The sequence below is a fragment of the Zalophus californianus genome, chromosome 8 (assembly GCF_009762305.2).
Source record: "Zalophus californianus isolate mZalCal1 chromosome 8, mZalCal1.pri.v2, whole genome shotgun sequence".
Lineage (NCBI taxonomy): Eukaryota > Metazoa > Chordata > Mammalia > Carnivora > Otariidae > Zalophus > Zalophus californianus.
This window is the reverse complement of record NC_045602.1, coordinates 49,620,303-49,648,193: the sequence shown is the minus strand read 5'-3', so window position 1 is coordinate 49,648,193 and position 27,891 is coordinate 49,620,303. Positions and strand designations below refer to the sequence as shown.

Sequence of the window (27,891 nt, the reverse complement as noted above, 5' to 3'; positions counted from 1 at the left end):
GTGTGACCTTAGGTGGTCTCTGGACCTCAATTTGCTCTCTGTGAGTCCAGCTTGGTGGTGCTCAGAGATATATGGATGGGTCTCTCTCTCTCTAGATCTAGATCTATCTATGGGTGTCCCTGCTCTGCAGCATCCTGGCCACCCCAGGCACAGTCCACTGAAGGCTCTGAGAACATGACTAGGACTGTGAAGGGAGGCCAGTGGTTGCGACTATAGGAAGCCCTAACTATACAGATGACACTTTTTTGGTCAGTTAGGAATTCCACAGGAAAAGCACCAAGTATTATCAGGTTGACCAGTTGGTTGATTCAACCTCCCACCCAGTGCAGGAATTTTTTTTTTTTTTTTCCAGAGAGCAGGCTAGCAGGGATGGTGGGGAGCAGAGGGAGAGGGGGAGGGGGCGAGAGAATCTCAAGCAGGCTCCACCTGCCTGATCCAGGGCTCGATCTTATGACCCTGAGATCATGACCTGAGCCAAAATCAAGAGTTAGTGCTTAACTGACTGAGCCACCGGGTGCCCCAGGAATTCTTTTTACATCACCCTTGGCAGATGGACATCCAGGTAGTGTTCAGGTCACTTGTTACCACCCAAGGGGGCTGATACCTCTCATGGTGGTATCTACTACATTTCAGTAGAGAGCTGTGGTGGGGGGGAGAGTGAGTGGGTGGGGGCCCAGGGCACATCTGGGATTACCGGTCACCTGTGTCGGGGGCAACACACTCGCATCTGTACGTGGTGATGGCGTCAGGCTTAAAGTCCATATTGATGGGGTAGTACTTGAAGGCACCAATCATCTTCTTGATGGCATCATAGATGAAGATGAAGCTGATAAGGGTGGAGAAGCCCTCTTCTGTGAAGCGGGTGATATACTTGATGATAAAGCTGGCATCTGTGGCCACCAGGATAAGGCACTGGATGGCCGAGTGGAGGCCAATCCAGAGGCGGAACTCCATGTAGTCCAGACCATTGCTTCTGGAAGACAGAGGGAAGGAAGGGGCCTTGAGCCCAGGGCTCTTGTATGTGCTTGGCTCCCCAGACCCACTCTTAGTGGCTCACCTGTCCCTCCTGTGGCACAGATGCCCTCCTAGGAAATGTGAGAGGACTAGGGACAGGGACAATTCCTGGGGATGTCTCATCTTCACAAATTCTGGGAAAGAATCTCATGGGGGTGGCAGGAAGGTGCTAAGACATCTCAATTCCTACACATTTGGTAACAAACACCCAGGGTGAATGAACAACAGGGAATATCAGAGTGACAGAGCTGGGGGAGGCCTTTAACTGGCCTCATGTTGTAGATGAGGCAACTGAATCCAGAGTGGTGACAGGAGCTGCCTGGTTCAGGGTATACACTTTGGACCTCCAGCTCAAGACCGCACTGACTTCCAAACGTAATTGTTTAAAAACACCTTAGTGAGAATTGTCTCCTCTTGTCTTGCCTTGATGTCTCCCTATCAGCTATGCTAAAATGCACTAGGATGGCTAAAGGCAGGTAGCTGGAGGGAGTCAGGAGGGACCACCTGACAGTCCTTCCCATAGGTAATAAAGGCAGTTTTGGTACCTCCTCACCCTTGCCTCCCTTTTGGGCCTATTCCCTTGTCCTGGCCTTGGTATACTGCCCCAGGTGTGAGAGCAGGCACCAGGGGCTACCAAGGGCACCTACTTGCTGAAGTCGAAGAGGAGCTTCTCAAAGATGAGGATGGGCCCTGTGCTGCTGAGGATGATGAGAGGCTGTCCCGAGAAGAGGCAGAACAAGGAGCCGGCCATGGCAGTGCCCAGGAAACTCTCCATCACTCCCTGGGGGCATGAAGAGTATGAGGCTCAATGGAAGCAGGAGAAGGGGCCTCTTGGCATAGGCTAGAATCCAACCAAGGGCTCAGGCCACAGTGTCATCTTTTATTTTGGGCCCTCTTCTCCCAAAATCACTATGTTGTATATCTGAAAACTAATATAACATTGCATGTCAACTACTCTTTAATAATAAAAATTAACAAAAAAATATAGTGCAATTAATACTACTTAATACATAAAATAAACGTTGAAAAAGTTTGATCTATTTATGTCATCCTTACATTTGGACTTTAGTAACATGATTTAGCTTTAGGTCTTTTAATACTGTTGGCTTGGGGCGCCTGGGTGGCTCAGTCATTAAGCGTCTGCCTTCGGCTCAGGTCATGATCCCAAGGTCCTGGGATAGAGCCCCACATCTGGCTCCCTGCTCACTGGGAAGCCTGCTTCTCCCTCTCCCACTCCCCTTGCTTGTGTTCCCTCTCTTGCTGTCTCTCTCTCTCTCTCTGTCAAATAAATAAATAAGATCTTTAAAAAAAAATACTGTTGGCTTATTATTTTTTGAAGGGTAAAGGATTACTAAAAATGATAGTCTGAACCCCATGGTGGATGAAACCCAAATCTTGGTTTTGGGATTACGGGATGAAGCTCCTTACCGCCATCTGGTGGCAGAAGATTTTATGGAGGTTTTGCACTCCGGTCCCCAGCTCACACACACCTGATAATTGTCAGTGGCATCCCCCAGAAGCCCACCAAAGGTGATTGCGTTGGTGATGCAGCCGAGGTAGATGAATAGGATGGCAGAGATGGACTGGATGTGGAAGCCGTCGTAGAAGTCACTTGGGAACCAGGGCAGCTTCCTCTTGATATCCAGACACAGGCCACCGAAGAACCTGCTCAAGACAGGCCCAGGGGCTGCTTTCTCCCCACAAACACCAGCAGAGGGGCAGGGCTATTTACAGGAGCCTGCAGAATCTGAGGCGAGGAAGGGAACTTGACTAGAGGGAACTTTCTACCAGAACATTTAAAGGCAGGGAAGGGTTTTTTGCAAGAATGAAAGTTTGTGGTCAGCATCATCCTCACTAGAAAGGTGGTCATGACAGCCTGGGTGTGAGAGAGGGGAGGCCTGAGGGGGACATGTCCTGGAGTAGACCTAACATTCCATGGGGAATGGAAATCGTGGGGTCCACAAAAGTCCTAGACGTCCTCCTCAGAGATGTCCCTGATCATCTGCAGGGCATCTGCCTGTGCTTGGTGAACATAGGTGTGTCCAACTTTAGGAGAGAGACATCCGAGATGCATCAAGGGCAAGTTCTGAATCTTATAACTGGTTTCTTTATTCTCTGGAACAATTGAGTGGGGAATTTCAGGTTTAGGGACAGTGTTTATTGGGTCTACTATTCCCCACAGCTCCTAAGGCAATGCTTGGCATGGAGCAGGGTTTCTTGGCTTTGGTACTACTGACATGTTGGACTGGGTAATCCTTTGTTGTGGGGCTGCCCTGTGCCTCGTAGCATCTGTCCACTAGATGCCAGCAGCATCCCCCCTCTAGTTGTGGCACACAAAAATGTCTCTGGACATTGCCAAATGTCTCCTGGGGGAGGGTGGGGGTGCAGGCAAAGTTACCCCCAATTTGGAACCACTGGCTGGCATAGAGCCAAAGGCATATAAAACATGACTCCATTCTCAAAATCATAATTTACACACAGCTTTGCAGGGCCATGTCCTTTCCTAAATTCAGAGAAACCTGAATTATTCTAAAAGCCCACAAGGAAACCCAACCCAAAGTCTCTCACCCCCTCTCTCTCTTAAAGAAAGAAAAAAGAAAAAAATTCAAATGGTACTGTTATGAATTGTGTCACCCCCAAAGACACATTGAAATCCTAACCCCAGTACCTGTGAATGTGACCTTATAGGGAAATAGGGTCTTTGCTGATGTAATCAAGTTAAGAGGAGGCCATGGGGGTGGGTCCTAATCCAATATGACTAGTGTCCTCAGAAGAAGAGGAAAGTGCCCCAGGAAGACACACGGGGAGAACACCAAGTGAGGACAGACGCAGAGACTGGAGCCACGCCGCTGCAAGCCAAGGATGCTGAGGATCGCCGGCCACTGCCAGAAGCTGGAGAGAGGGAAGGAAGGATGCCACCCAGAGTCTCAGAGGGAGCTGGCCCTGCCAATGCCTTGGTTTGGAAATTCTACCCTCCAGAACTGTGAGAGAAAACTTCTATTGCTTAAGCCATCTAGAATGTGACACTTTGTTAGGACAGCCCTAGAAGACTCACACAGGAACAGAGTCTAGAGAAAAGTTCGGGTGCCTCCACTCCTGTGCTGGGCCCCACTTCCCTTCTCCTGCCACAACCCTTTCGCCAGATCCAGAGGGGTTTTTGAGGGCGTGGGGAGGAAAAGAGCGCAGTGGCCAGACCCCATGGCCAGGAGGGGGCGCTGCAGGCAGAGCTGGGGGAAGGTTCCCGCAGCTGGGTGAGAAGGAGACAAGCCTAAAGGTTGGCTGGCGTCACCGTCAGGCCTGGGGTGGGCACCTTCCCGTCCAGATAAGCTCTTCCCCGATTTCGTGCATGGCTGGCATCTCTCCGTCATCCCCGCTGCTCCCTCCGCCGGCCCCGCCGCCACTGCCAGAGCCTCCGCCGCCGCCTCCTGCAGCCGCCCCGCCGCCTCCCCCTGCAGAGCCATTCATCTGGCCTAGCTCCATCAGCGAGAACACGGATTTCCTGTAAGGAGCAAGGAGGCAGAGGACGGTGGCCCTCCCAATCCTGGGACGAGCTTAGGCCCTCTAGAACTGTCCCGAGAACACCTCTTACTCTCCAACAAAAATCATGAAATATCTTAAAAGACAGAGACAGATGCAGATGATGTCACGGTACCCATGCACAGGTCCCCCAGATGTTACAGATGTTCACATGCAGCATATTGCTTGCTTGCTTTTTCTTTCTTTCTTTCTTCCTTCCTTCCTTCCTTTCTTTTTTTCCTTTCTTTCCCTTTCCCTTTCCCTCCCTCCCTCCCTTCCTTCTTTCCTTCCTTTCTCTTTCTTCCTTCCTTCCTTCCTTCCTTTTCTTTCTTCTTTTTTTCTTTCAGAAATAAAATGACACCAGGAGAAGAAATACCACAAACCCGTCTATGCTGACCAGAAAAGCCATGGACAGACTCAGAACTCCCTTTGAACCGCTTCCCTCCTCGCCACCTCTCCATCCACACACACACCTCTTATCAGCAGAGGGCACCTTCTTGGGGGGCTCAATTCGGATATTTGGGTCCCATTCTCCAGGAGGAAGGACGATGACCTCATCCAGAAACTCATCAATCCCTGCTATCAGGTCTTCCCGATTCCGGGCTTTATAGGCCACGTCACTGAAGAGCTGGCAAGGAAAGAGGAAGGGGACATCTTGCTGAGGTCTGCTTCTTAGCCACCTCCTGGGAGCACATCACGTATAGTGTCAGAGAAAATCCCTCTGAACCTTTACTCCTATCAGCTTACTCTCTGTCTGTAGGGAAGGAAGCACAGAGCCCTGCAGGTGAAATTCACAGTGGGGAGCAGCGGGCCTTGGGCGAAGACCTGAAGGCCAGGTCTCTGTGTCCTAGCTGTAGGACTTTGGCTGAATCACCTAACCTTTCTGCTTTCAGTTTGGCATGGAGCAAGCTCATTTGAAAACCTGTTCAGAGCCCAGTCCCAGAATCTCAGATATTTTAGATCTGATTATAACTTTCTAGCGCCTCATCCTTGGAAGGTTAGGCTGCATCCTTCCAGATGTCTCCAGGGCGTTCTTTCTGACGTACAGATCCCGCCTGTGTTGAACATCTTCTAGGCTCCCCATCACTCCTGGGACAGAGAGAGCTCTAGGCTGTGCCTCCAGGCTCTGTGTCATCTCGGGCTCCCCTCCTGCTCTTGAAATTCTTACACTGAGCCTAAGTTGAACCACTTTTATCCAGCTTCTCCATCTCCAAGCTTTGGCTGCTTTTCCCTTCTTCTGGAATGCCTGCCTCTTAGGCTTGTGCAGGGTCGACCTCACTCCTGCTCATCCTTAGTGTAAAGCCCTCTCCTGTGTGAGGCCTCGCTTGGCTGCCGGGACAGTTAGCATGTGGTTCACTTCAGAATTACAGGTCTGTCCCTCCCACTTGATTGGTGCTTCTAAAGGGCAGTGACGGCCCCCTGATTCTCATGACCCTCAGCGCCCTGCACAAGCCTGGCAACACAGTAGGTGCCCCAATGGGCCTGTTGGATAAGTGAGTGAACGAAGGCCCAGTGCTTGATGCAGGAGCCATGACAGTCAGGAGTACATGCTTCTTGTTACCACTTACATCGTCTACCATGAGGGTTGCTATGGCACGGCCAATTTCATTGTAGGATTTTGCTCTCCCAGAAGGTCCAAGCAGTATGAACAGAAATCTGCAAAGAAGAGGAAGGAGGAGGAGGTGGAGGAAGCGAGAAGGACAAATTGAAGCAGGTGAAGAGAGGGATTCTCTGGCCCTGGACATTATTCATTCTTAACTCATGAATTGACCACACACTTGTCCCTTCCCTCCTTTGAACCCTGTATTTGCTCTGGAAAGACATCTCTTCTTCGCTTCCACCAGCTCCCCCTCGAGCATCCTCACCATTGTCTTGTTGTCCAAATCCAGCCAACGGTGTCTGTCTCAGCTCCTTCTTTTTTATGATTATTTTAAATTAACTCTAAAACTCTCTCCTAGTCAGATGATTTCCCTCCCCAACAATTGACTGATTTTCCTTCTATATTTTAGGGGTGTTTCCAACAGCCCTTTGTGCCCACTACACGGACAGCTGGTTTCCCTCAGGCAGGTGAGGGGGGGTCAGATTTCAGTGGCCCTCACCTGGTGGGGACAGGCACCTCAGTCACTCCTCCCAGCATGGCTGACTGGATGAGACGCACGAAGGCGATGAACGGCTGGTCCAGGAAGTCCACCTCGCCCACGAGCACGTTGGAGGCTTCTGAGTCCTTGGGGATCTTCTTCATGAATTTGTTTTTCCGCTGGTCAGGGAGGGGGGAAACAAGATGCCCACGGATACTCTCATCAGTGGTTTCAGCTCTCATACAGATTGCTGTGAAGGCCTGACTTTAACAAATTCTGCAAGCATTTCTCAGGAGACTGAAATAACCAAATACTTTGCCCTATTCTCTGGATGAGAAGACTCAAAATGGGTTAACACCAGGACCAAGCGAACATTCATTGATGGGTGGCAACTTTGCTCAACTAAAGTGTGAGTGGAGGGGTCTGACGAGAGAGCCCAGGCTTGCTGGACAGCAGGCCTCATCCCCCAACCCCCTGCGGCCCAAGCAGATGGGAGTCGGCTCTTCCACATTGGGTGTCCGGCCATGGAGGAGGTGAGACTGTGTGCTGGTCTTCTCTGTCCAACAAATCCCAAGCTCAGGGATAGCTGGCCCCTCTTCTGATATGCTTCTCTGTCCCCCACTCCTCCTAGTGCCTGGCATGGCGCCAGCATATGGGGCTTGGTCAGTACCTGACTGATGGGCTGGCTAGTCACCAAGGCAGCCCAGAGCCCCCACCTGGGTCCTTCCTGGGGACTCTTACTCCCTCATGGGAGTGAAGTTCTGTCTGTAGGGCCTCCCTGCCCCTGAAACCAAAGGCACCTTTCTGCCCTGGGCCTTCACTGTAGCCAAGTGCAGGGTCTACCTGGTCTGTGTTTGGGGTGCGAGAAATATCATTCATGCTTCTGCTCTGGGCATGACCTGGGAGAGAAGGAAAAGAAGGGGAAGTCAGGCTCTTGCAGGTCCTTCTCCCTTGGTCCCTACACATGCTTCTCCTGGCTTCACAACCAAAGCAAGACCCCCTCCCCCTCATCCCTCAGCCCCTGGAGCTAGCCTCTCCTCCCTGTTCTTCTCTCTCTTCCCTTCTCACTCCTCAGTCTGCTGCTCGCTACCCCTCCGCCCACCCGCCTTGGGCAGAGACGAGATGTCTGCTCTGCGCCAGGCCCTGAAGGAGGGGAGGGACACAGACACATTATCAGGTGAGGTGCCAGGCGTCGCTGAGCTTGGACTTGGACTCCCCCATGACCTTGACCATGCTGCAAGGTGGTCAAGGATTTGGCTGGCAGAGGGAAGGAAGGCGGGGCTCCCTTGTGCGGAGAACAGTGATGGCAAATTATCTGAACTGCCCAATGGTTCCTTCCCCCGTTGAGGCAGGAGAAAGTCAGCTCTCATTCCCCAGCAGCAGCCGCATCCAATGCGCACTGTCAGACCTGTTACTTCTTGGCTTTCTGTGGCCTGTGGCATCCTCTAGCCAGAACTCTGCCCTCTCTTGGCTCCCTTCTTATTTGTATCCAGGATCCTCTCCTGCTGGGCTCAGGGCCTTGCTTTGCCTTCACTCCCTACAGAGGCTTCACCCCCTCCATCCCCCATTGCTTCATGCCCACCCTGGGCTGAGGATGTCCAGATTGGGTCTCCACTCTACACCTCTCTCTTGAGCCCCAGAATCCACTGGGCAGCCCCACCTGGCACCTTAAACTCAACGCACCGGGATCATGGTTTGCCTCTGCTTAAACTCAGAGGTCCCCATTACCTTCACAGTAGAGGCAGGGAGGGTCCTTTTGCAGGGCATGTGGGCCCTCTTCAGTTTGACCCTCTTGCCCTCAGGCCCTGCCCTTCTCATGAAGTGAACCTCCCCCTTCACAGTGCCTTCCTTCTGCTGTTTGTTTCCTTTGTTTGGAACACCCCTCTCCTGCATCGCCCCCACCCTACCATGTGCTCCTGGAAAACCCCAATTTATTCTCCAAGACTCAGGCGTGTCTCCTCTTTGAGCCTTCCAGGGGCCACCCCGGGGTGGGGTGGTGTGCACACAGAACCTTTTCTCCGGGCCTCCTTCACCGCAGTGTTGGCCATAAGGGTGACCTCAGACACAATGAACAACTGGGAGGCAGGCTCGCCCCAGAGCCATTCGCTGCCTGCTGCCTCCTGGCATCCCTATGTGGAACAACCAAGGCCAGGAAGACTGGGGACCTGGGGCCACCAACAACGGAGAGAAAAACCTGTAGCTGAACCCTTGGCCAGGGGCCCACACTGCCCTCCAAATCATTCCTTGGGCCTGGTCAAGGCACAGCTGACATAATTTATTCATATCTTGGCCTTTCAGTAAAAGTACTTCAAGGAACATACTCTTCTCACTCTTTTCTTTCCATTTTGCAGATTCTCTCTCTTCTTTGCTTCACAGCTCGCCTGTGTGTTCCCCCTGATGAAGTGCCTGAAAAGCCCTGTCTGTGACCGTGCACCTCACGAGCACCCTCACCCATTCCCGGGACGTGGGGGGCTGTGAATGCCAGCATCCCATGGTCGCGGTGCACAAGGCTGTCACCCAGGCATGGCAGAGGAAAGTCCCTAGCCTGTTTCTAATTCAGTTTCGAGGAAGACTTCTTACCAAAAACGGGACTGATGACCATTCTGGGGGAAACAAAGGTACAGACTAAGACAAAAATGCCTAGCACCATAGGATTAGGTACTGATTATGCCAGCATTTGATTTAGAGTTGCATCTATCAGAGCAATTACCTAGACACTTAGGGTAGTAAGTTAGGCCCCAAAGACAGCCCGGGTTTGGGGTGAAGGTTAGATTTCTCCCGATGCCTGTCCTGGGAATTCTAGACAGGTCCTGGCGTTTATCTCCCCCACCCACGAAAGCTTACGGCAGCTGGCATTCCCCAGCCACCACGGGCAGCTGCTGAGAACACACTCACAGAGCCGGCCGTAACTGGCGCTTTGCCGCATCCTCAGGTCCTCGGTGGAGTGGTGGAGGCTCGGACCAGCCGCTGGGCTCCGGGCCGGGCTGCGATCTGGGAGGTGGAACAGAAGGGATTTGGCGTCAGCAGCCTTGCTGTCAGCATGGCTTACATTTCCAGTCATTCCACCTACACAAAGCTGGGCCTTGAGACGTGTCTCTTCCCCTTTCTGGAAGAAAGCCTATTTTAGTTGTTTTATATTTTGCTTTTGAAATAAGTTAACAGTCTGAACGAGATTACAGAGAAAGTATTTGTACTCTTGAGAATGAGATAGAGACACAATTGTTAAATAGGCAGCAGGTGTCGTAGACAGCTGGGTTCATCCCCGACTCCACCACTTACTAGCTGTGTGATCTTAGGCAAGTAACTCAATCCCTCGGTGCCTCAGGCTGCTCATCTGTAAAATGGGGATAACAAGAACAGTACCTAGCCACAGGGTTATTGTGAAGATGAAGTGAGTTAATATACGCGAAGCACTCAGAATAGTGCCTGGAATATGCTAAGTGCTGATTCTTACACCTGCTGTTATTATCATATGCTAAACACTTTCCATTTTAAACAATTCATCTAAAGAGATTCCTTAAGATTCCTTCTTTAGCAACCTCATCGACTTTGTTCTGATTGCTGCATTTATCTGGCAGGTCCAGCAAGGCTACTGTCTGGGCATCTCGACTCTGCAGTATCAAGAGTGGAGAGTTGCAGGTTGGAGATGTGTGCTTGGAAAAATCCACTCTCCCTAATGGCCCCAGGCTCTGTCAATCACAGTGACACAGCTGCCGGATTTACAAGCCCTGGCACACTTGAGATGAACCCAGAACCTTCTATCACCTTGATGTGCTTCATTTTCTGCCAAGGCTCTTGGCTCTTCTTGGGGGTTCAGTGGGAGACTTTCAAGCTCTTTCCACATACATGCCATCTCTACCAGCATTTTGCAATCCTAACCACACAAGAGAATCTCCTGGGGAGCTTTCTAAACTCCCTGTTCCCAGGCCATCCCCCAGACCAACTGAATCCAGCTCTCAGGGTGAGGCTGAGGCACTGGGACATGTTTCATACCCCCAGGTGATCGCCATGTGCAGCCCAGGCTGAGAACCAGCTCTCTTCCTAGGACTAGTTCTGTTCTGCTGTTGGGGACAACACTGGGGTATGGCTGGGTTCTCTGCAGGCCTGCCAGAGAAGGAGGTTGAGGGATCCCCAGAACCTCAGAATTTCTCCAGGATCATGAAGATCAGGAAGCCTCCACGTTGCCAAGACTCTCCAGCCACCAAGATGGGCTCACCCAGACCCTGGGACTTGACACCAGCCTCCACATGCCCGCTGCCCACCAGCCTATGGCCCGACTCACTGGTGGTGGAGGAGACAGACTTTCCAATGTCAACCAAGGAGCGGTGGATGGGCTTCTTGGTTTGGTGACGGTGTTTCCTCAGGAGGACATAGCTGACCCTCTCCCGGAGCTCAGGTCGCAGGAGGCCATCCTCAATTTGCTTCCCAATGACGTCATCTAAGTGGGGAACAGACATGCCTCATCCACGTGGGACAGAAGGACCAGGGGTGTGGGGGTCTTCAGTTTCATCTATTATCAGTGGGATTAAAAGTGACTAAAGGAGGCAGGAGGTGTGGAAATAGTCCCAGCTTTGCCACAAACTGTGGAAACACGAGCAGGGCACAGGCCTTTGGGTATGTGCACGCGTGTGCGTCTCTGTGTGTGTGTATACAATTCTAGGCTCTATCGGTGCTATTGAGAAAAGTCAATGAAGTACCCTAAGAAGCACAAAAGTTCTGTGTTCGATGGTTTTCGTCCTAACATGAATTCCTTTTAGAAAGCATCTGGGACAAAATGCTTGTGGCAAATTTGAATGCAGTAGAACAAAATTGGCAAAACGTTTTAGGGACAATAAGGCCAGCCTTATTGTCTTCCTTCACTGCTCCACTAAATGAGAGCTAATTTCCTAAAGATGAATGATGATCCCTTTATTCTGACAAGAAACGGGTTGCCATGGCAATAGGTTATCTCTGACAATGCTAGGAAGCCCCTCTCCCTTTTGCTCCCTTGCTGGATGGCGTTTCAGAGAATGAGCTCTACATGGGCCCCAGACCTGGAGCCACTGTGCCGCTGCCTTGGGAGCGTCAGACCCAGAGCCTGGTGTCCACAGAATCAGGCGGGCGTCAGACAGACCAGGTGTGGGCACAAGGCTGCCATGGCTTTCTGGGGGCCCGGCGGTCCCTGCCTCACCTATGATCTGTGGTAAGGAGCCACTGTCCAAATCCAGCAGCACCGTCCCCGTCTGCAAGCAGGTCCGCAGCTCAAAGAGGCTGTGCAGCGACAGTGTGGACACGTGGGGCTTGCTCCAGCGTTCGCCTCCTTCCTCTACCTTTTCTTCAAACTTTATCCACCTGGAAGGGGTTAGGATGGGGCTCAGCATGGCCACTGTCCTCAGGAGCAGCCCCCATGAGGTCTCCTTGGGGCAAGGGGTGTTAGCCGGCAAGTCATGTGCATGCGCTGCACGTTGTTGGGACATTGGTGCTAGACTCACAGGCAGAGGATCTTGGGAACCCTCCCACTCTCCCCCTCACTTCTCCTGAGGTTGTTGTGCTCAGGGCAAAGTGACATTCCAGAGGAGGACCATAATGGGCATGAGGGGTCTTTTGGGGGGTGGCAGAAATGTTCCCAAACTGGATTTGGTGATGGTTGCACAACTCTACATTCACTAAAAAATCATTTAATTGTACATTTAAAATGAGGGAAGTTGACGATAACCTATAATAATAAAGCTGTTTTTAAAAAAGTATCAACTGGAGCCTGGCTACTCAGGGCCGGTCACACCTGTGTTCAGTGTCTGCCTTGCGGGGTGTGGTTTACGGGTAGCAGAGAAAGCGTTCCTGACAAAAAAGTATTTCCCCACGGCTTCTGCTGCAGGGCCTGGGGATTCTACAGGTCCACTCTGGGTTTTGGTTCTCATAGTTCATATTAAAATCCATATGTCATCTGGGGAAGGAAAGAAATTAAACCAAGGATGTATAGGAATTTGTTCTTTCTAGAGGACAGAGTCAGAGGCTGGGTGGAGGAGACGAGTGGGAAGGCCTGAGACAGCCCAGCAGAGGGCAGCACCAGACAGCCTGGAGAGCTGCCAGGAGCATCCCGCCAGCAGGCTCTGCTTTGCAAGATGTCAACCCCAAGTTAGTGGGTAGCTTCAAGTTATTCCAATCAAAATTCCAAAAGAGTAGTTTTGGACCACGTGACTACTTCTGAAGTTCTTCTGAAAAAGTAAGTGTCCCAAAATGGTTGGGGGATGTCTAAAAAAGAAGAATGGGGACGGTCATGCTGTTAGCAGATAGACAAACTTGCCTAAAAGCTGGAGACTGATTCCAGTCCAGATATAGACAAAGGAATCAATGAACAACAGTCCAGAAGCAGACCTGGGCCCTCATGGGAATTTGGGTTTTGATAGAGGAGTTGTTTAAAGGCGAACAACTTAAAAATAATAATAAAAAAAAAACCTTACCTGCCACCTACTTCTCACCAAACACAATATTAAATTCTACATGAATTAAAGTCTAAACATCAATCTATGATGGACTATTACTGACTCTTAAAAAGAGAAGAAACTCTGACACATGCTACAACATGGATGAACCTTGAAGACTTTACCCTAGGTGACAGAAGCCAGGCACAAAAGATGAACACTGTGTGATTCCACTTTTGTGGAGACCTGGAGTAACTAAATTCATAGAGACCGGAAGTAGAACGGTGGCTGCCTGGGGCTAAGGGGAGCAGGGAGTAGGAGTTACTGTTTGATGGGTAGAGAGTTTCAGTTTTGCAAGATGAAAAAAGTTCTGGAGATGGACGGTGCTGATGGTCACTCCATCACCTTAGGTGAATGTATCTTAGGTCACCGAACCGTACACTTAACAATGGTTGAAATGGTAAAATTCATGTTATATATATTTTACCACAATTAAAATAATTTAAAATGTATAAACAACACTGCAAAAACACTAGAAGAGAATACAGGAGAGTCTTCTTATACTCTTGGTTGTCTAGAAAGAATTCCTAAACAAGATGTAAAACCACAAGGGAAAAAAAACGGGCAGCTTTTGTTACATAAAAATAAACTAAACTAAAACTTCTGTATGACAAAATAAGACAAAGTTCCAAGAAATGTAACACAGTGGGAAAATATTTACAACACCCAGGGCATCAAAAGACTGGTATTTATAACACAGCTCCTTCACATCAATAAGAAAAACTCAAATTACCCAACTGAAAAAGTGAACAGTTCTGAAAAGAAATGAAGATGGCCAAAAGACTTTCAACTTCACTAGGAATCAAGGACATTTAAATTATTGCAAATGGAATGATATTCTTCTTTTCTCATACTGGCAAAAATGAAAAAGATTGGCGACTTCCCGTGCTGGTGAAAACACGGGGACGTGGGTGCAAGATTAGTGGATGTGCGTCCATAGTGTAGCATGTATGTCTACGCTGTATGTGAGAGTGGAGCAGCACAGTCTTGGTGTGGGGAATTGGGCAGCTGCTTTCAACATTTAGTGTGCATGTCTTTTGATGCAGTGGTTCCATTTCTAGGAAATTATCACAGAAATATCGTTACATATTTGCATACAGTAGAATGTAGACAAGGATATTCACTGCAGCTTTGTTCGTGAAGGTGAAAAGCTGGAAACTGCCAGTTGCCAGTAGGGGTATGGTCACAAGCATTCCCTACATCCCTGCTGCAGAATACCCCTCAGGGGTAAACAGTATGAGGGTGAACTATGCATACTGACGGGATAAACAATACCATCCCATTTTATACAAAAAGAAACACACACACCCGTGTGTTTGGCCACATGTGTCTAAAAGTGCCTGGCAGAAGCTTTGGAAGGCTACCCGCCAATGGTTGACAATGAGTCTGGGGAGAGGAGTGGGTCTGCTGGTGGGGGAGGAGCTAAGAGACTCTCACTGTATTTGGGTTTAATTATTGTAGTAACATGGCAGCCTGTAGAGCCAGACAACAAGGTTGTGAGTCCTAGCTCCATCATTTCTCAGCTGTGGACTTTAGCATTTTGTTTTCTTCAGGAATAATAATAGTAGGCAGCAGTTAGAGCAGAGCCCGGCACAAAATGCACATTCTGTTAGCGTCAGCTATTAATGTAAAAATAAAGAATATTGCCTTTGTAATTTTAGAAACAATAAAAAATAACAAAATAGAGGCTTTCAAAATCTCCCAACCAGAGGACACCATGGTTGATATTTCAATGACTATCTTTTTTTTTTTAAGATTTTATTTATTTGACAGAGAGAGACACAGCAAGAGAGGGAACACAGCGGGGGGGGGGGGGGGGGGAATGGGCGAGGGAGAAGCAGGCCTCCCGCCAAGCAGGGAGCCCGATGCGGGGTTCGATCGCAGAACGCTGGGATCGTGACCTGAGCCGAGGGCAGACACTTAATGACTGAGGCACCCAGGCGCCCCGACTATCATTATTATTATTTTATTTTATTTTATTTTTAGAGAGAGAGCGCGCTTGTGTATTGGAGGGGGGAGGGGCAAAGGAGGAGGGGAAGAGAGACAAGAGACTCTTAAGCAGGCTCCATGCATGCCCAGTGTGAAGCCCAATGCGGGGCTCGATCCCGCGACTCTGAAATGATGACCTGAGTCAAAATCAAAAGTCCAACACTTAACAAACTGAGCCACCCAGGCACCCCTCCATGACTATCATTATAGATCTCTGTGTGCAGGAATGTACATGTATACATGTGCACACACAATTTTACACTAATGACACCATAAGGACATAATACCTATTGGACATTCTTTCATGCCTACTAATGTCTATAAATATATCATTTTAAAGGCTCTTTAGTATTTATTTTATTGCATGAATGGACCACAATTGATATGAATAACCCTCACTTGGTGGACATTTAGGTTATTTCTTACTCTTTTTTTTTTTAAGATTTTATTTATTCATTTGAGGGCGCCTGGGTGGCTCAAATGGTTAAGCGTCTGCCTTAGGCTCAGGTCATGATCCCAGGGGCCTGGGATCGAGCCCCACATCATATCAGGCTCCCTATTCAGTAGGGAGCTGCTTCTCCCTCTCCCTCTGCCATTCCCTCTGCTTGTGCTCTCTGCCTCTATCTCTCTGTCAAATAAATAAATAAAATCTTTTAAAAAAAAGATTTTATTTATTCATTTGAGAGAGAGAGAATGAGTATGAATGGGGGGGCAGTTTGCAGAGGAAGAGGGAGAAGCAGACTCCCCACTGAACAGGGAGCCCGACGCGGGACTTGATTCCAGGATCCTGGGATCATGACCTGAGCCTAAGGCAGATGCTTAACCGACTGAGCTACCCAGTCATCCTCCAAGTTTTCTTTCTTTTTTTTTTTTAAAGGTTTATTTATTTATTTGACAGAGAGAGAGAAAAATAGCGAGAACAGGAACACAAGCAGGGGGAGTGGGAGAGGGAGAAACAGGCATCCCGCTGAGCAAGGAGCCTGATGCGGGGCTCGATCCCAAGACCCTGAGATCATGACCTGAGCAGAAGGTAGATTCTGCTGAGCCACCTGGGCGCCCCCTAATTATTCTTTATATAAATAAGGCTGGCTTGAATATCCTTGGCCCTGCTCAATAATTTCCTTAGGATAAACTCTCAGAGGTGGAATTGCTGTGTCTGTACATTTTTAAGTGTATGATATACATTGCCAAACTGTTCTCCAGAAAGCTTCTGCCAATTGACACTTTCACCAATGTACAGGAAACCTCACATTACTCTGAAGTCTCTCAAGCCCTGGTATTGTCATTCTTTTTCACTTTTGTTCATTTGGTAATTGAAAATTTACACCACATTTGCATTCTTCTGATTACTAGTGAGGTTGGACATTTTTTCCTTTGTCAGATTTCCTCTTTACACAATTGTGTGAGTACTTTGACTTGTGAATGCCTAACTTCCTGATTTAATACATTTATTTGAGACCAGTTAACCAGGTGCCTGGCAGGGCCTTAGGGGCTTGAATGGACACAGGATAGGAGGTTGGATTAAAAGAGGCTTGGGAGGTGAAGACCTACGACATGGGGGCTGGAGCGGAGACCACACACACACACACTTGCCTCAGGATTTACCAAAGTGTAGCTGACTTTTTTAAATGGGAAAATCTGTTTGGGGAAACATCAGCTAAATTATGGTAGATCCAAGTCTGAATGAAGTCAATACAAAGTTTTTCTAAAGGTGGTATTAAAGGATGCCTGGGTGGCTCAGTCGGTTAAGTATCTGTCTTTGGCTCTGGTCATGATCCCAGGGTCCTGGGATCGAGTCCCACATCAGGCTCCTTGCTCAGCAGGGAGCCTGCTTCTCCCTCTCTCTCCCTCTGCTTGTGCTCTCTCTGTCAAATAAAAATAAAATCTTAAAAAAAAAATAAAAGTGGTATTGATATAAAGGTTGGTAAAGAAGAGATCAAAGGGTAAGTCCAAATGTTTTGATTGAGAAGATGCTTCCCTTGTCCCTGAGAGTCTTTCTCCCATGCAGGCAATCACATTGCCCTGTTTTTTCTCTAAAATATACAAGATAAATTATGCTGTCACCTTACCACTGAAGACTCTTTGCTACTCTACAGCCTTGCCCTATCCACCCAAAAGTGTGATGTATCTCAGTGCATAGGGCCACTTGGGTTGACTGCTCTCTACACTGTCTCATAAACACCCTGGGTGGACATTCTCGGGCAGCTCTCTGCCATGACATCTGTTCTTCAGTTTTCTGCCTATACAAATGTAACTCTACCCAGGAGTGGGTGAGAGCACACCTTCTCTTTGAAACATCCTCTATTAACTCCAGATAGCAAGGACAATCAGTTCTCTCTGCCTCCCAGAACTTCAACTATTTGTAGTATTAGGTCCCCACAAAACATTAGCTCTACATACAAACAGACAAGAACATCAACCTACCTGAGCATAGTCTGCAGAAAAGCCAAGTTACCTATTTCCAAGTTCAGGGCAATATCAGAGCTAGTCTCCTACTACCAGCATCCCTGGAGAACTTGATTTCAAAAAATTCCAGGATACTCAACAATTTTACTAGGAATAGCTCTCCAGGTCCTCCTTGCAACTACTTTGGGAATCCAGATGTTGGAACAGTGAGCCTGTGCTCTGAAACTTAATTTTGTGTTTTTAATGGCAACTACTAGACATTGAGCTCACTTTTACCTTGAGCGGAACATGGAAACATCAAGGACCCAAGATGTGCAGCAATGGTTTTCAACTTTGGCTGCCGATTAGAATTGCCTGGAGAGATTTTATAAAACATGAATGCCTGGATGGTCATCCCTTCTGGAGGGTGGCCTGGCCATGAAAGTTCCCAGTTTGTGTGACTGTGCCCTGAGGGTTGAGGAGCCCTTGCTCTTGAATCATATAGAACTGTGTCACTCAGGGATAGCTGAACTTGTCTGGGATCCCAGTGCAGATAAGCAGCTCTGTGCACACGGGTCTCACTCTCCTTGTACCAGAGGAAACATGGCTTTGAGGACACCAGCTGAAAGAACAGAACCATATCTCCACAGTCTCCTTCCTAACATGGCCATTTTTTGGTTTTGTCTTTGATTTTTATAATTGGAGTACATACTCTATACCAGAGTGTCTCACTCGAACTTCAATGTACAAACAAATCACGTGGAGATATTGTTAAAATATAGATTCTGATTCAGCAGGTCTGGAGTGGGGTCCCAGATTCTGCATTTCTCACAAGCTCCCAGCTTTTGAGGGTCATGGATCTACACAGTGAAATGGCCTCTTTCCTCTCTGTTTTCCAGGTCTGACCCCTTCCTTCTCTGCTGCCCAGCAAGAGGGTCACTTCCTCTCAGACCTCTCCCAGTCATCCTGTTTATTTCTCCAATAGTAAACACTGAGGGCAGGATTCTCAAACTTAAGCAGACATCGGTATCGCTGGAAGGCTTAGGAAAATACAGATTGCCAGGTCCCACTCCAGAGTGTCTGATTTCATAGGCCTCGGGTAGAGGGGAAGGAGCATCAAGAATTTGGACATTTCTAACAAGTTCCTGGGTGATGCTGATGCTGATGCTGTGATCTAGGGGCAGCACTTTAAGAACCCCTATCCTAGGATAATGATTCTTAAACTGGGTTGCACAGAAAAAAAACCTCAGATGCTTTTAAAGCCTTAATGTCTATCTAGGTCTATCCTAGAGCAATTTACATCAGAATACCTGAGTATTCGGGGGCGGGGGCACCTGGGTGGCTCAGTAGGTTGAGCATCTGCCTTTGGCTCAGGTCAATATCCTAGGGGCTCAGGTCAAGATCCCAGGGTCCTGGGATCGAGCCCTGCATCAGGCTCCCCCTGCTCAGCAGGAGCCTGCTTGTCCCTCTCCCTCTGCTGCTCCCCATGCTTGTGTGCTCTCTCTGCCAAATAAATAAATAAATAAATACGATCTTCAGAACACCTGAGTGGGACCTAGGCAACTCTGCTATAGACTGTTCTAGGTAAAGTTCTTGACTTCTGGGGTTCAGAGGCTAAAATAAACAATTAATTGTAGTCAATCGTGTTTCCTGGTTTATTTGGATATATACCTGCTTCCCCAAATAGACATCAAGCTTCTTGAGGACAGGGACCACTGTTTCCTCACTGGTGTCCCCTTACCATCATTAAATGCTTGCTCCCTCCTGCTTGAGGGTAGTGAGGTCTTACCAATCACTTTGGAAGAAGTCTAGCTAGGAGGAAATGACTGGGGAAAAGAAACAATGGTGGGGCTTAAGTGTGTTTAAAAACACTGAGATCGATCCAAGCAATGACCATCAGAGTCTAGGACCATCACAGACACACACAAAAATCAGTGCGGCCAGAAGGGCCTCCCGATAGAAGCAGATACTGTCCTCTGTGAAATAGTCTTCTGAAAAAGGCAGAAAGTAATCAGACAAGCCTGGACCCCACCATCACTTTATGAGAAATATAGATGTTAAACCCCATCAGAGAGACACGATGCAATCCAGAAGGTGCAAAACCTATGGGACGAATGATGCTGTTTCTTTAGCAATAACAACAACTGTGAGGGAAAAATAGAGGAGGAACCTGTAGAGTAAAAATAACTTCAGAGACCTATCTCCCAAATGCAGTATATGGACCAATTTTATACATATATAAGCCACCTGAGTTACCCAGGTGCCTCTGGACCAATTATATTTTTTAAAAATAGGAGATGATCTGGGAAATATGGACACTGTCTAGATAATTCCATGAAAATAGAATTAGGGACACCAGGGTGGCTCAGTTGGTTAAGCGTCCAACTCTTGATTTCAGCTCAGGTCGTGATCTTGGGCTTCTAGGGTTGAGCCCCATGTTGGGCTCCGTGCTGGGCAAGGAGCCTGCTTAAGATTCTCTCCCTTCCTCTCTCTCTGCCCCTCCCCCACAAAAAAATAAAAAACTTTTTAAAAATGAAGAATTAGTGTCATTTTTTAAAAAGATGTAACAGTGGTATTATGGTTGAAATAATACCCAAATATTTGAAAACAGGGTCTTGAAGATGGTCTGTGGATCAAGATCCATAGTCACAGTAGCATTATTCATAATAGCTAAAATGTGGAAGCAACCAATTGTGCGCCAATGGATGAATGAATAAGCAAAACGTTTTATATGCATACAATGGACTATTACTGAGCCTTAAAAAGGAAGGAAATTCTGGCATATCCTACAACATGGATGAACCTAGAGGACATTATGCAAAGTGAAATAAGCTAATCATGAAAAGACAAATACAATACAGTTCCACTCCTATGAGGTATTTAGAGTCATCAAAATCATGGAGACAGAAGGTAGAATGTGGTTTCCAGGGGCTGGAGGGAGGGGGAGAAAGGAGAGTTATTGTTTCGTGGGTACTGGGTTTCAATTTTAGAAGTTGAAAGAGCTGTGAGGATGAATGATGGTGATGGGTGTACAGCATTTTGAATGTATTTAAAATCATTGCACTGCATGCTTAAAAAATAGCTAAGATGGTAAGCATTAAGTATATTTTACCACGATAAAAAAATAGGAAAGAAAGGAAGAAAGAGGCCTTATCTTTTAGAAGCACACACTGAAATATTTGCAGATGGAATGGTGTGTATCTGGGATTCACGTCAATGTGATCCAGTGTGTGGGGGGGGTCCAATCAGAAACCCTGGAGTGAGACCTGGCAAACAGGGGATAGAGACACAAGACTGGCCATGAGTTAGCTGGTAAACACTGAACCTGGGTGATGGGTATGTGGGGGTTCATTCTACTACATACTACTTTTAAATTTAAATTTTCCATAATAAAATGTGTAACCACTTTTCAGAAGGAATGAAGGCATGGGCTCTTTAAAAGCCCTTTGACCAGAGCCTGGCTTAAAAACTCTCAGAAGCCTGATAAAGTGGTTAATGTGTAATCCCAACGAACTCATTGCAAAGTGACCTTTATACCATGGTTGGCTTCAAAAAAAGTGGGGAATTAGACTTGGAGAAGCAGGTCAAGTGGAAAGAAAATCTTTGGGCTGGAAAAGAACTCGCAGGGATTTTGTCGAGACCTGGGGGTGGGCACCAGGTGCCCCTCTTGTGGCTGCGGTGGAGCCGAACAGAACCTTGAAGAGTCACATGTCCCAGAAAGCAGTTCCCTGTCACGCAAAGAGGGTCTGGAACAGAGGCCTTTTCTGTGACTCGTAACTCGGCCACAGATACAATTAGAGAAGGCACTGTTCGGTTAATACCTAGAGTGGTAGAAAGTGTCACGGGGGCAAGCTACCAAGTACAGCCAAGGCTTTCCAACACTTAAGCCCGGGATGTGAGAAGAAGAGGGGGTTCTCCTTTTAGGCCCTGGAAAGAGCTGAAAACCAGGTGACCTGAATTCTAGCTCTATCCTCAGACAGAGACTTAAATTTTAACCCCACTCACCCTGCCCTAGTCCCTCTTAACCTCAGCTGCATTAGTATCATCTGGGAGCTTGTGACAAATTCCAACACCTAGGGCTGAACCCCAGAGTAATGACATCAGACTCTTGGGGGCCTGAGAATCGGACATCAGTACTTTTAAAAAAGGAAGACATAGGTCTTTAAGAGGACAATGAGCAGGCCATTAGGTGTGGTTGGCGAAGAGTAAAATCTGGAGAATATAGACACACTTTTTGATTGGAGTGGAGGTCCTTTCTTTCTGTGCGTATTTTGCATATCATTATCATTAGATTATGTCCTGGTTAATTTGTAAAAATTCCCCTAGAACATCCTAAATATAAAGATTAAAAAAATGTAGGGGCGCCTGGCTGGCTCAGTCAGAAAAGCATGCGACTCTTGATCTTGGGGCCATGAGTTTGAGCCCCACGTGGAGTATAGGCATTATTTAAAGAAACTAAAAACTTCAATAAAAAATAAAGATTAAAAAAAGTAATTTCCTATAGAATGCAACCTTTAATGTTAAGGTTATGTTGCCTCTAAACATTTGTTGTAAGACTTCTATTTGTGTGCATTTATTGCTTAGAGGAAGTTATGTTTACTCACCTAAAAGTTAAGAAGTACACACTACACTGTGGTAATTCTCCATCTACATGGCCTCACTGACTTTATTCTGTACCTCTCCCCTCCCTACCCCATCACCCATTGTCCAAAGACTTGACTTCCATGTATCAGTTACAAAGCATCAAGACATGGTATTTCAGCTTGCTGCCTGGGGCCAGCTGGTAATACATTTTGTGACTTTAACAGATTCATTTCTTAAAAGTAACATGAATGTGAGGTTTCCCCCATCATTCAGCTATTTAACTTCGCTTTGAGTCATATCAACACCCTGAATTTTCCAGCAGAAACCAAAGGCCAGTGTTAATTCTCTTATGGGCCAATAAGGAATTTTCCTGGAGATATCTGAGATATCATTAGATATTCCCTACTTTCAGTCTTTGAAAGAGGCACCAAGAGATGATATCTGGAAGAAAAGTTTTTCAAAAGGGCAACTCCTAAGCAAATTCTTGCCCAATCCTACAATTTATTTGGCAGATTTTTACTATATAATGGTAAGTGTGTGCATTAAAATATATATGTGAAATAATACAAAAAGTTATTTCTACAACTGATTAAAATTGCACATGGTTATATGTTCACAAACCAAACTTGACAGTGAATTTGAAAGACTATAAAGTATAGAAGACTGAATGGGCAGGCATGGGTCAAGGGTCAACATGTATATATAGAAGTTTAGAAGGTACCAGAAGGAGAAAAGCCTCATGGGTCTCTTAGGGTATCCACCCCAGACCAGACCAAGAAATTTGTCTTTTTATTGTCCCAGAGATGATTAGGTCCAAGGATACTGACTAATGTTAACCAAGTTCACAAGGATTGATGTATAAACCCAAATTTACAATGAGCTTTCCAACAGTTATGGAGTTAGTTGCTGTCATCTTGCAGCCTTTGCTTTCTCTCCTTATAGGCAGATGCATGAGGAAAGCCAAATTATTATCAGAAAGATATAGAATCAGAATTGAGGCTAAGTGACTCAAATGTTTAAAAGACAGGATAAAATGTCTGGAATCTTCCATCTCTGCAAATGAGATTTGTCTGGGACTGGGACCAGACAAGTGGGCACCTCTGTAGTAAACTGTTCTGGAGTGAACCCCACATGCTTCCATGGCTGACTAACTGCCTGTGATTGAGTCTTTCCTTTTGCTAGCATAGGAGTCTCCTCTAAGGGCCTTTGGTTATGCAGTGCAATTTGGGCGTTACTGGAGAACCACTTCTCCAAAAGTGCACCTAGTGGTTAGCTGGCAGGGATGAGGCAGAGGTGTGTTATTCCAGGAGCTGTGGTAATGGAATGGGGGTGGGCACTCTGCCCCCAAGGTCATGCATTTGGTGAAGGGTCCATCCTGTTGCATATCATGTCTTCACTCAGGGGTAATGGGGAGTCCACAGCTAAGTGAATGCTATCAGACACAGCTACTGGCAAATTCCTACCTGGTTCCTTCAGGGAAAGGCTTCTGGAGCCAAATCTCTCTGGAGGCCACTTGTCTGTGTGTTTCTGTAATGACTTCCAAAGGGCTGTCATTTACCGGCTTGTCAGTGTCCCTCAGAGTCTGCTGGCACCTGCTCCTCCCTGCCTCTCAGGAAAGGCACTCTTCTCTACCTGGGTGCTCTCTCTCCCACCTCTGCTATTCAGGCCCTAGTTCAAAGGTCACTTCATCCATGCAAAGCCTCCCCAGGGACCCAGCTTGAAGAGACTGCTTCCTCCTCTGACTCCCATCCCATCCTGCACCATTTATCGCAGGGCACTTAATATAACAACAGTGGCTAGAGCTTACTGAGCACATACTATGCGCCAGGTGTTATACCAAGAACTTTACATGTACTATCTCACTTAATCCTCAAATCACCCCCTTGAGGAAGGTCTGTTACTATTCTCATTGTCCAGGTTAGGAGGCCAGAGACTCAGAGGACAAGGAACCTGCTCGAGGTCATGCAGTTTATAAGAGACTGGTTTGCAGGTGAGTCTTTTGACTCCAGAGCTCTGTTCTCTCCATTTCACAGTACACCCCTGGGTTTTAGTTATCTGTGTCTATGAGCCAATGCCTGTCTTTTACACTAGATCGGGGGTTAAAAAAACCACATCTTATGTGTTAAAAGTGCCTCACAGTTTGCTTTTGTATGGCCAGATAGCTAAGAATAGTGTTTAAATTTTTAAAGGGTAGTAAGAAAGGAGGAAGAAAAGGAGAAGAAAAAGATGAAGAAGTGATCATATATGAACAGAAAGCCTAAAATACTATCTGTCCCTTAGAAGAATTTTGACACCTGCACTAGATCATAAGCATCTCGAGAACAGATTCATACATGTCTTGTTTTAATTCTCCCACAGAACCCGACACAACATCCCCTAAAATATTTTTAGAATGAAAGGAGAAAGGTGTGGATAAGATAAACTTTCCAAAGTTCTCCTAGACCCACAGATTAGAGCTTCTACTTTTCCACTGCCCTAAGAATTGATACAGAGCAGAGGTGACAGTAGCTATCCACGTAGTGATTGGTGAAGTGCTTGTCCAAGAGGGGGACAGGTTTGCAAAGCTCCCACCTATATGCCAAGTTCTGCTTGGCATTAGAAGCACAACTTCAGCCAAAGAACAGATTACATAAAGTGCATATCTTCACTACTACATATGTGAAAAAGACATATTTGGGGTGTCTGCTCTGCTGCCACTCATGGGGATATGTTCCCCAGGCCATGACTAGCCCACCCCGTAGCTCCCCATAACTGATTTGGGTCACAGTGATGGGACAACCAAAGTTGGGCACATCAGATGCTCTTTGAAGAATTAGGAATTGGGAATGAGAAATAGCTACACATTGTAGGATGGTCCTTTGAGTAGAGTAGATGTAAACTTGGAAGCTAAGGACAGGGACAAATGGGGGGAACCAGCTGCAGAAGAGTGAAGACACTGCTCAGAGAGAGGCAGAGACCAGAAGCAGAGAAAGAGGACAGCCTGGCTTCCTGGGCCCAGGCCTTGACATACCTGGCCATCCCTGGGTACCATGAGGTCATCCCATTTCTGCTGATGCTCTCTCTTTTTGCATAAAGTTAGCTTGAGTGGGCTTCTATTACCTGCAGCCTAAAATGCCCTAACAATGACAGGGGCATTTCTCTCTCCCTTGGCCATCCTACACAGGTCCTGACAGCTCACTCGAGCTTAGGTTGTGGTTGTAGAGCTGGGCATATCAGATGGGGAGGCTCTTGCCTTCAGCACAAACACCTGACAAAGGGTTTCCAGGGAGGTCTATTCCTTCAGCATCTCTGGAGTCTGACAGTTCTAACAAGACAGGAGACATAACCACCAAAATCAACTTGTGGACCTTGTTTTGATTTGAAGTTGTACAAACCAACAGTAAAGGGATGTTTTTGAGAAAATTAGGGACATTTGAATGTAGACTAAATATATTAAGGAATTACTCTCAATTTTGTTAGGTGATATAATGGCATTGTGGTTGTGTTTATAAAAGAAGTTTAATTTCATAAAGTTGTATACTAAAATGTTTATAACATGTGGGATTTTCTTTAAAACATTGTGGCAAAAACAAACAAAAAACAAAATTCCTAAAAGCAAACAAAAAAAAAAGTGGTGGAGATAGATCAATATTAATCATTGATGAAACTGGGTAATAGGGATGCCTGGGTGGCTCAGCGTCTGCCTTCGGCTCAGATCATGATCCCATGGTCCTGGGTTCGAGGCCTGCATTGGGCTCCTTGCTCAGCAGGGAGCCTGCTTCTCCCTCTGCCTGCCGCTCCCCCTGCTTGTGCGCATTCTCTCTCTCTCTCTGACAAATAAAAAAAAAATCTTAAAAAAAAAACAACTGGGTAATAGATACATGGGGGCTCATTATACTGTCCTACTTTTTGTGTTTGAAACTTTCCATAATAAAAAATTATAGAAACTATTTAGATATTTAAAAGTTACAAAATATATAAATATATATTAATTTGGATTTAGACAAATATAAATATAAATATAAATAAATAAATATATATATATATATACATATATATATGAATCAACTGGCGTCTTGGCAGGCAAGGTGGTCTGATGATGGGCTTTCTTCCCTCCTGACAACTGCATCTCATGGAGCCACCCAAAGATGTCCTTGGTTGCGGAGAGGTGATCCTTCCTGCAGACCAGCCTCTAGGGGTTCGGAGGAACTGCCAGCCAATCAAGCCACATCCCGGAAGCGTTCTGCTCTCCCCTCACTTAGCTAGCCTTCCTGTCCCACTCACCGGCCAGCTAATCCTACCTATTTTACAGACCTGAGTCCACCAGGTGATGGCGTTGTATCACCACCTGGTTGTCCCCACGAGGTGGACTGGTGCTTCCCCAATCTGATGGCCGGTGCTTTGAAGGCGGCCCCTCCTGGCGTGTTAGGTCTCAGGCAGCCCCCACCCTGAGCTGTGCTGACTAGAAGTGATCACGAAACCCCTGGGGGACACCTGGCTCAGCGCCCCCGTTCTGTGTTTACACAGCTCACAGGTGAGGGTGCTGGCTGCAACCAGGGCCTCAGAGGCCTAGGGGAACGTTGCCTACTTCTACCTGGGCCTTGATCCAAGTTCTGATTTGTGTCAAATCCCTTTTTCCCCACTTACCCGGCATAAGTGTCAGGTATCAGTGTTGGACTAGTGGAAGGAGAGGGAAGCACCATGCTAGCTAGTGGATGTGAAAGCAGCTTGATAAAGACCGTGTGACTATTCAGACCAGGAAATAAGCATCCAGTCAGAGTTAAATAACCTTAAAAACTTTCATCTGACCACAAATCTCCGTACATGGCTCCACTGCAGTCAAACAGGAGGCCCCAGGCCCGCAGCTGTTCACCTGCCTCAGGACCACCTGGCTACCTGCAGCTCCCGCAGTCCACTTTTCCACTCCCCCCTCTCCTCCAACAATCACCAGCCCTCTCCACTCCTGGAAGGAGCTCCCAAGCCTCGCTGCAGCTGCCCTGCCCTCTGCTCCTTCCTTTGGGCCTGTCACACAGAAGGGGTGGGGCCTTCCTAGCTGGGGGCTCAGGGCCCTCCCCCCCCCCCTGCCCCCAAGCAGTTCCTCTCTAATTCATGCATCTTTACACCACTCTCCTTCATCTGGCTCCTTTCCATCAGCATTCAGTATGCTCAGATCTCTCATGCTCACAAAGAACAAGAGCCTCCCTTGAGAGACGGAGCTCACTGCCACCTTCCACAGACAAGCATCTTGGAAGAACCGTTCCACTGAACCCACCCTCGTCATCCTGACGCTCTTCTCCACCCTCTGCCCCGCGCCACCCCTGAGACTGCTCTCGTCTCTCCATCCTTGGATACTTTTCTGTTCCTCCCCCACTCGGTGGCTATTCCTTCCATCTTGAATGTCTCCCTGCCCCTGGTTTCCAGGACACAGCACTCCTCTTGTTCCCCACCTACCTCTCTGGTGGCACCTTCTCAGTCTCCGTGGCAGATTCCACTCCCTCTGCCCACCCCTCAAATGTTAGTGACCTGGGGGTTCTGCCCTGGGAACTCTCTCACTTCACAGATCTCAGGGGCAAACTTACCCTCTTCTATGGGTTTGGTTTCCATCTAGATGCTGAGCACTGACAAATCTAGGCTTCTCCACGGAGCTCCAGACCTCTGTACCTACATGGTGCTGCTGGACACCTCCACTTGCAGTTTCCCCAAACAGAACATGTCCCAGAGGAAACTCATCATCAGCGTCCATCAGAACAAAACAAGATGCCCAACACAACAAGAACTTGCTATTCCTCTGTGTTTCCTAAATTGCTACCACGAGTTACCCGCTTGCACAAGCGGGAAAGCTGGGCATCTCCCTGACTATCCTGGTCCCCAACACGCCACCTGTC

The 27,891-nt window shown here is 47.5% G+C and overlaps 1 protein-coding gene across 7 annotated transcripts in view; it reads right to left on the bottom strand.

Moving 5' to 3' along the window:
• SLC4A5 (solute carrier family 4 member 5) overlaps positions 1 to 27,891 on the bottom strand; it is a 103,005-nt gene that overhangs the window by 24,564 nt on the left and 50,550 nt on the right. For all 7 annotated transcript variants that reach the window (XR_003524758.2, XM_027622887.2, XM_027622886.2 and 4 more), the window contains exons 5-15: positions 11,779 to 11,939; positions 10,891 to 11,046; positions 9,504 to 9,599; positions 7,452 to 7,507; positions 6,630 to 6,787; positions 6,099 to 6,186; positions 5,004 to 5,158; positions 4,325 to 4,513; positions 2,505 to 2,679; positions 1,662 to 1,795; positions 702 to 973 (exon numbers count right to left, since the gene is read on the bottom strand). Coding sequence is in view for 6 of the 7 variants with exons in the window: in XM_027622887.2 (XP_027478688.2) it covers positions 702 to 973; positions 1,662 to 1,795; positions 2,505 to 2,679; positions 4,325 to 4,513; positions 5,004 to 5,158; positions 6,099 to 6,186; positions 6,630 to 6,787; positions 7,452 to 7,507; positions 9,504 to 9,599; positions 10,891 to 11,046; positions 11,779 to 11,939 (1,640 nt within the window). In the remaining variant the exon portion in view is untranslated. The remainder of the gene's footprint in view (positions 1 to 701; positions 974 to 1,661; positions 1,796 to 2,504; positions 2,680 to 4,324; positions 4,514 to 5,003; positions 5,159 to 6,098; positions 6,187 to 6,629; positions 6,788 to 7,451; positions 7,508 to 9,503; positions 9,600 to 10,890; positions 11,047 to 11,778; positions 11,940 to 27,891) is intronic.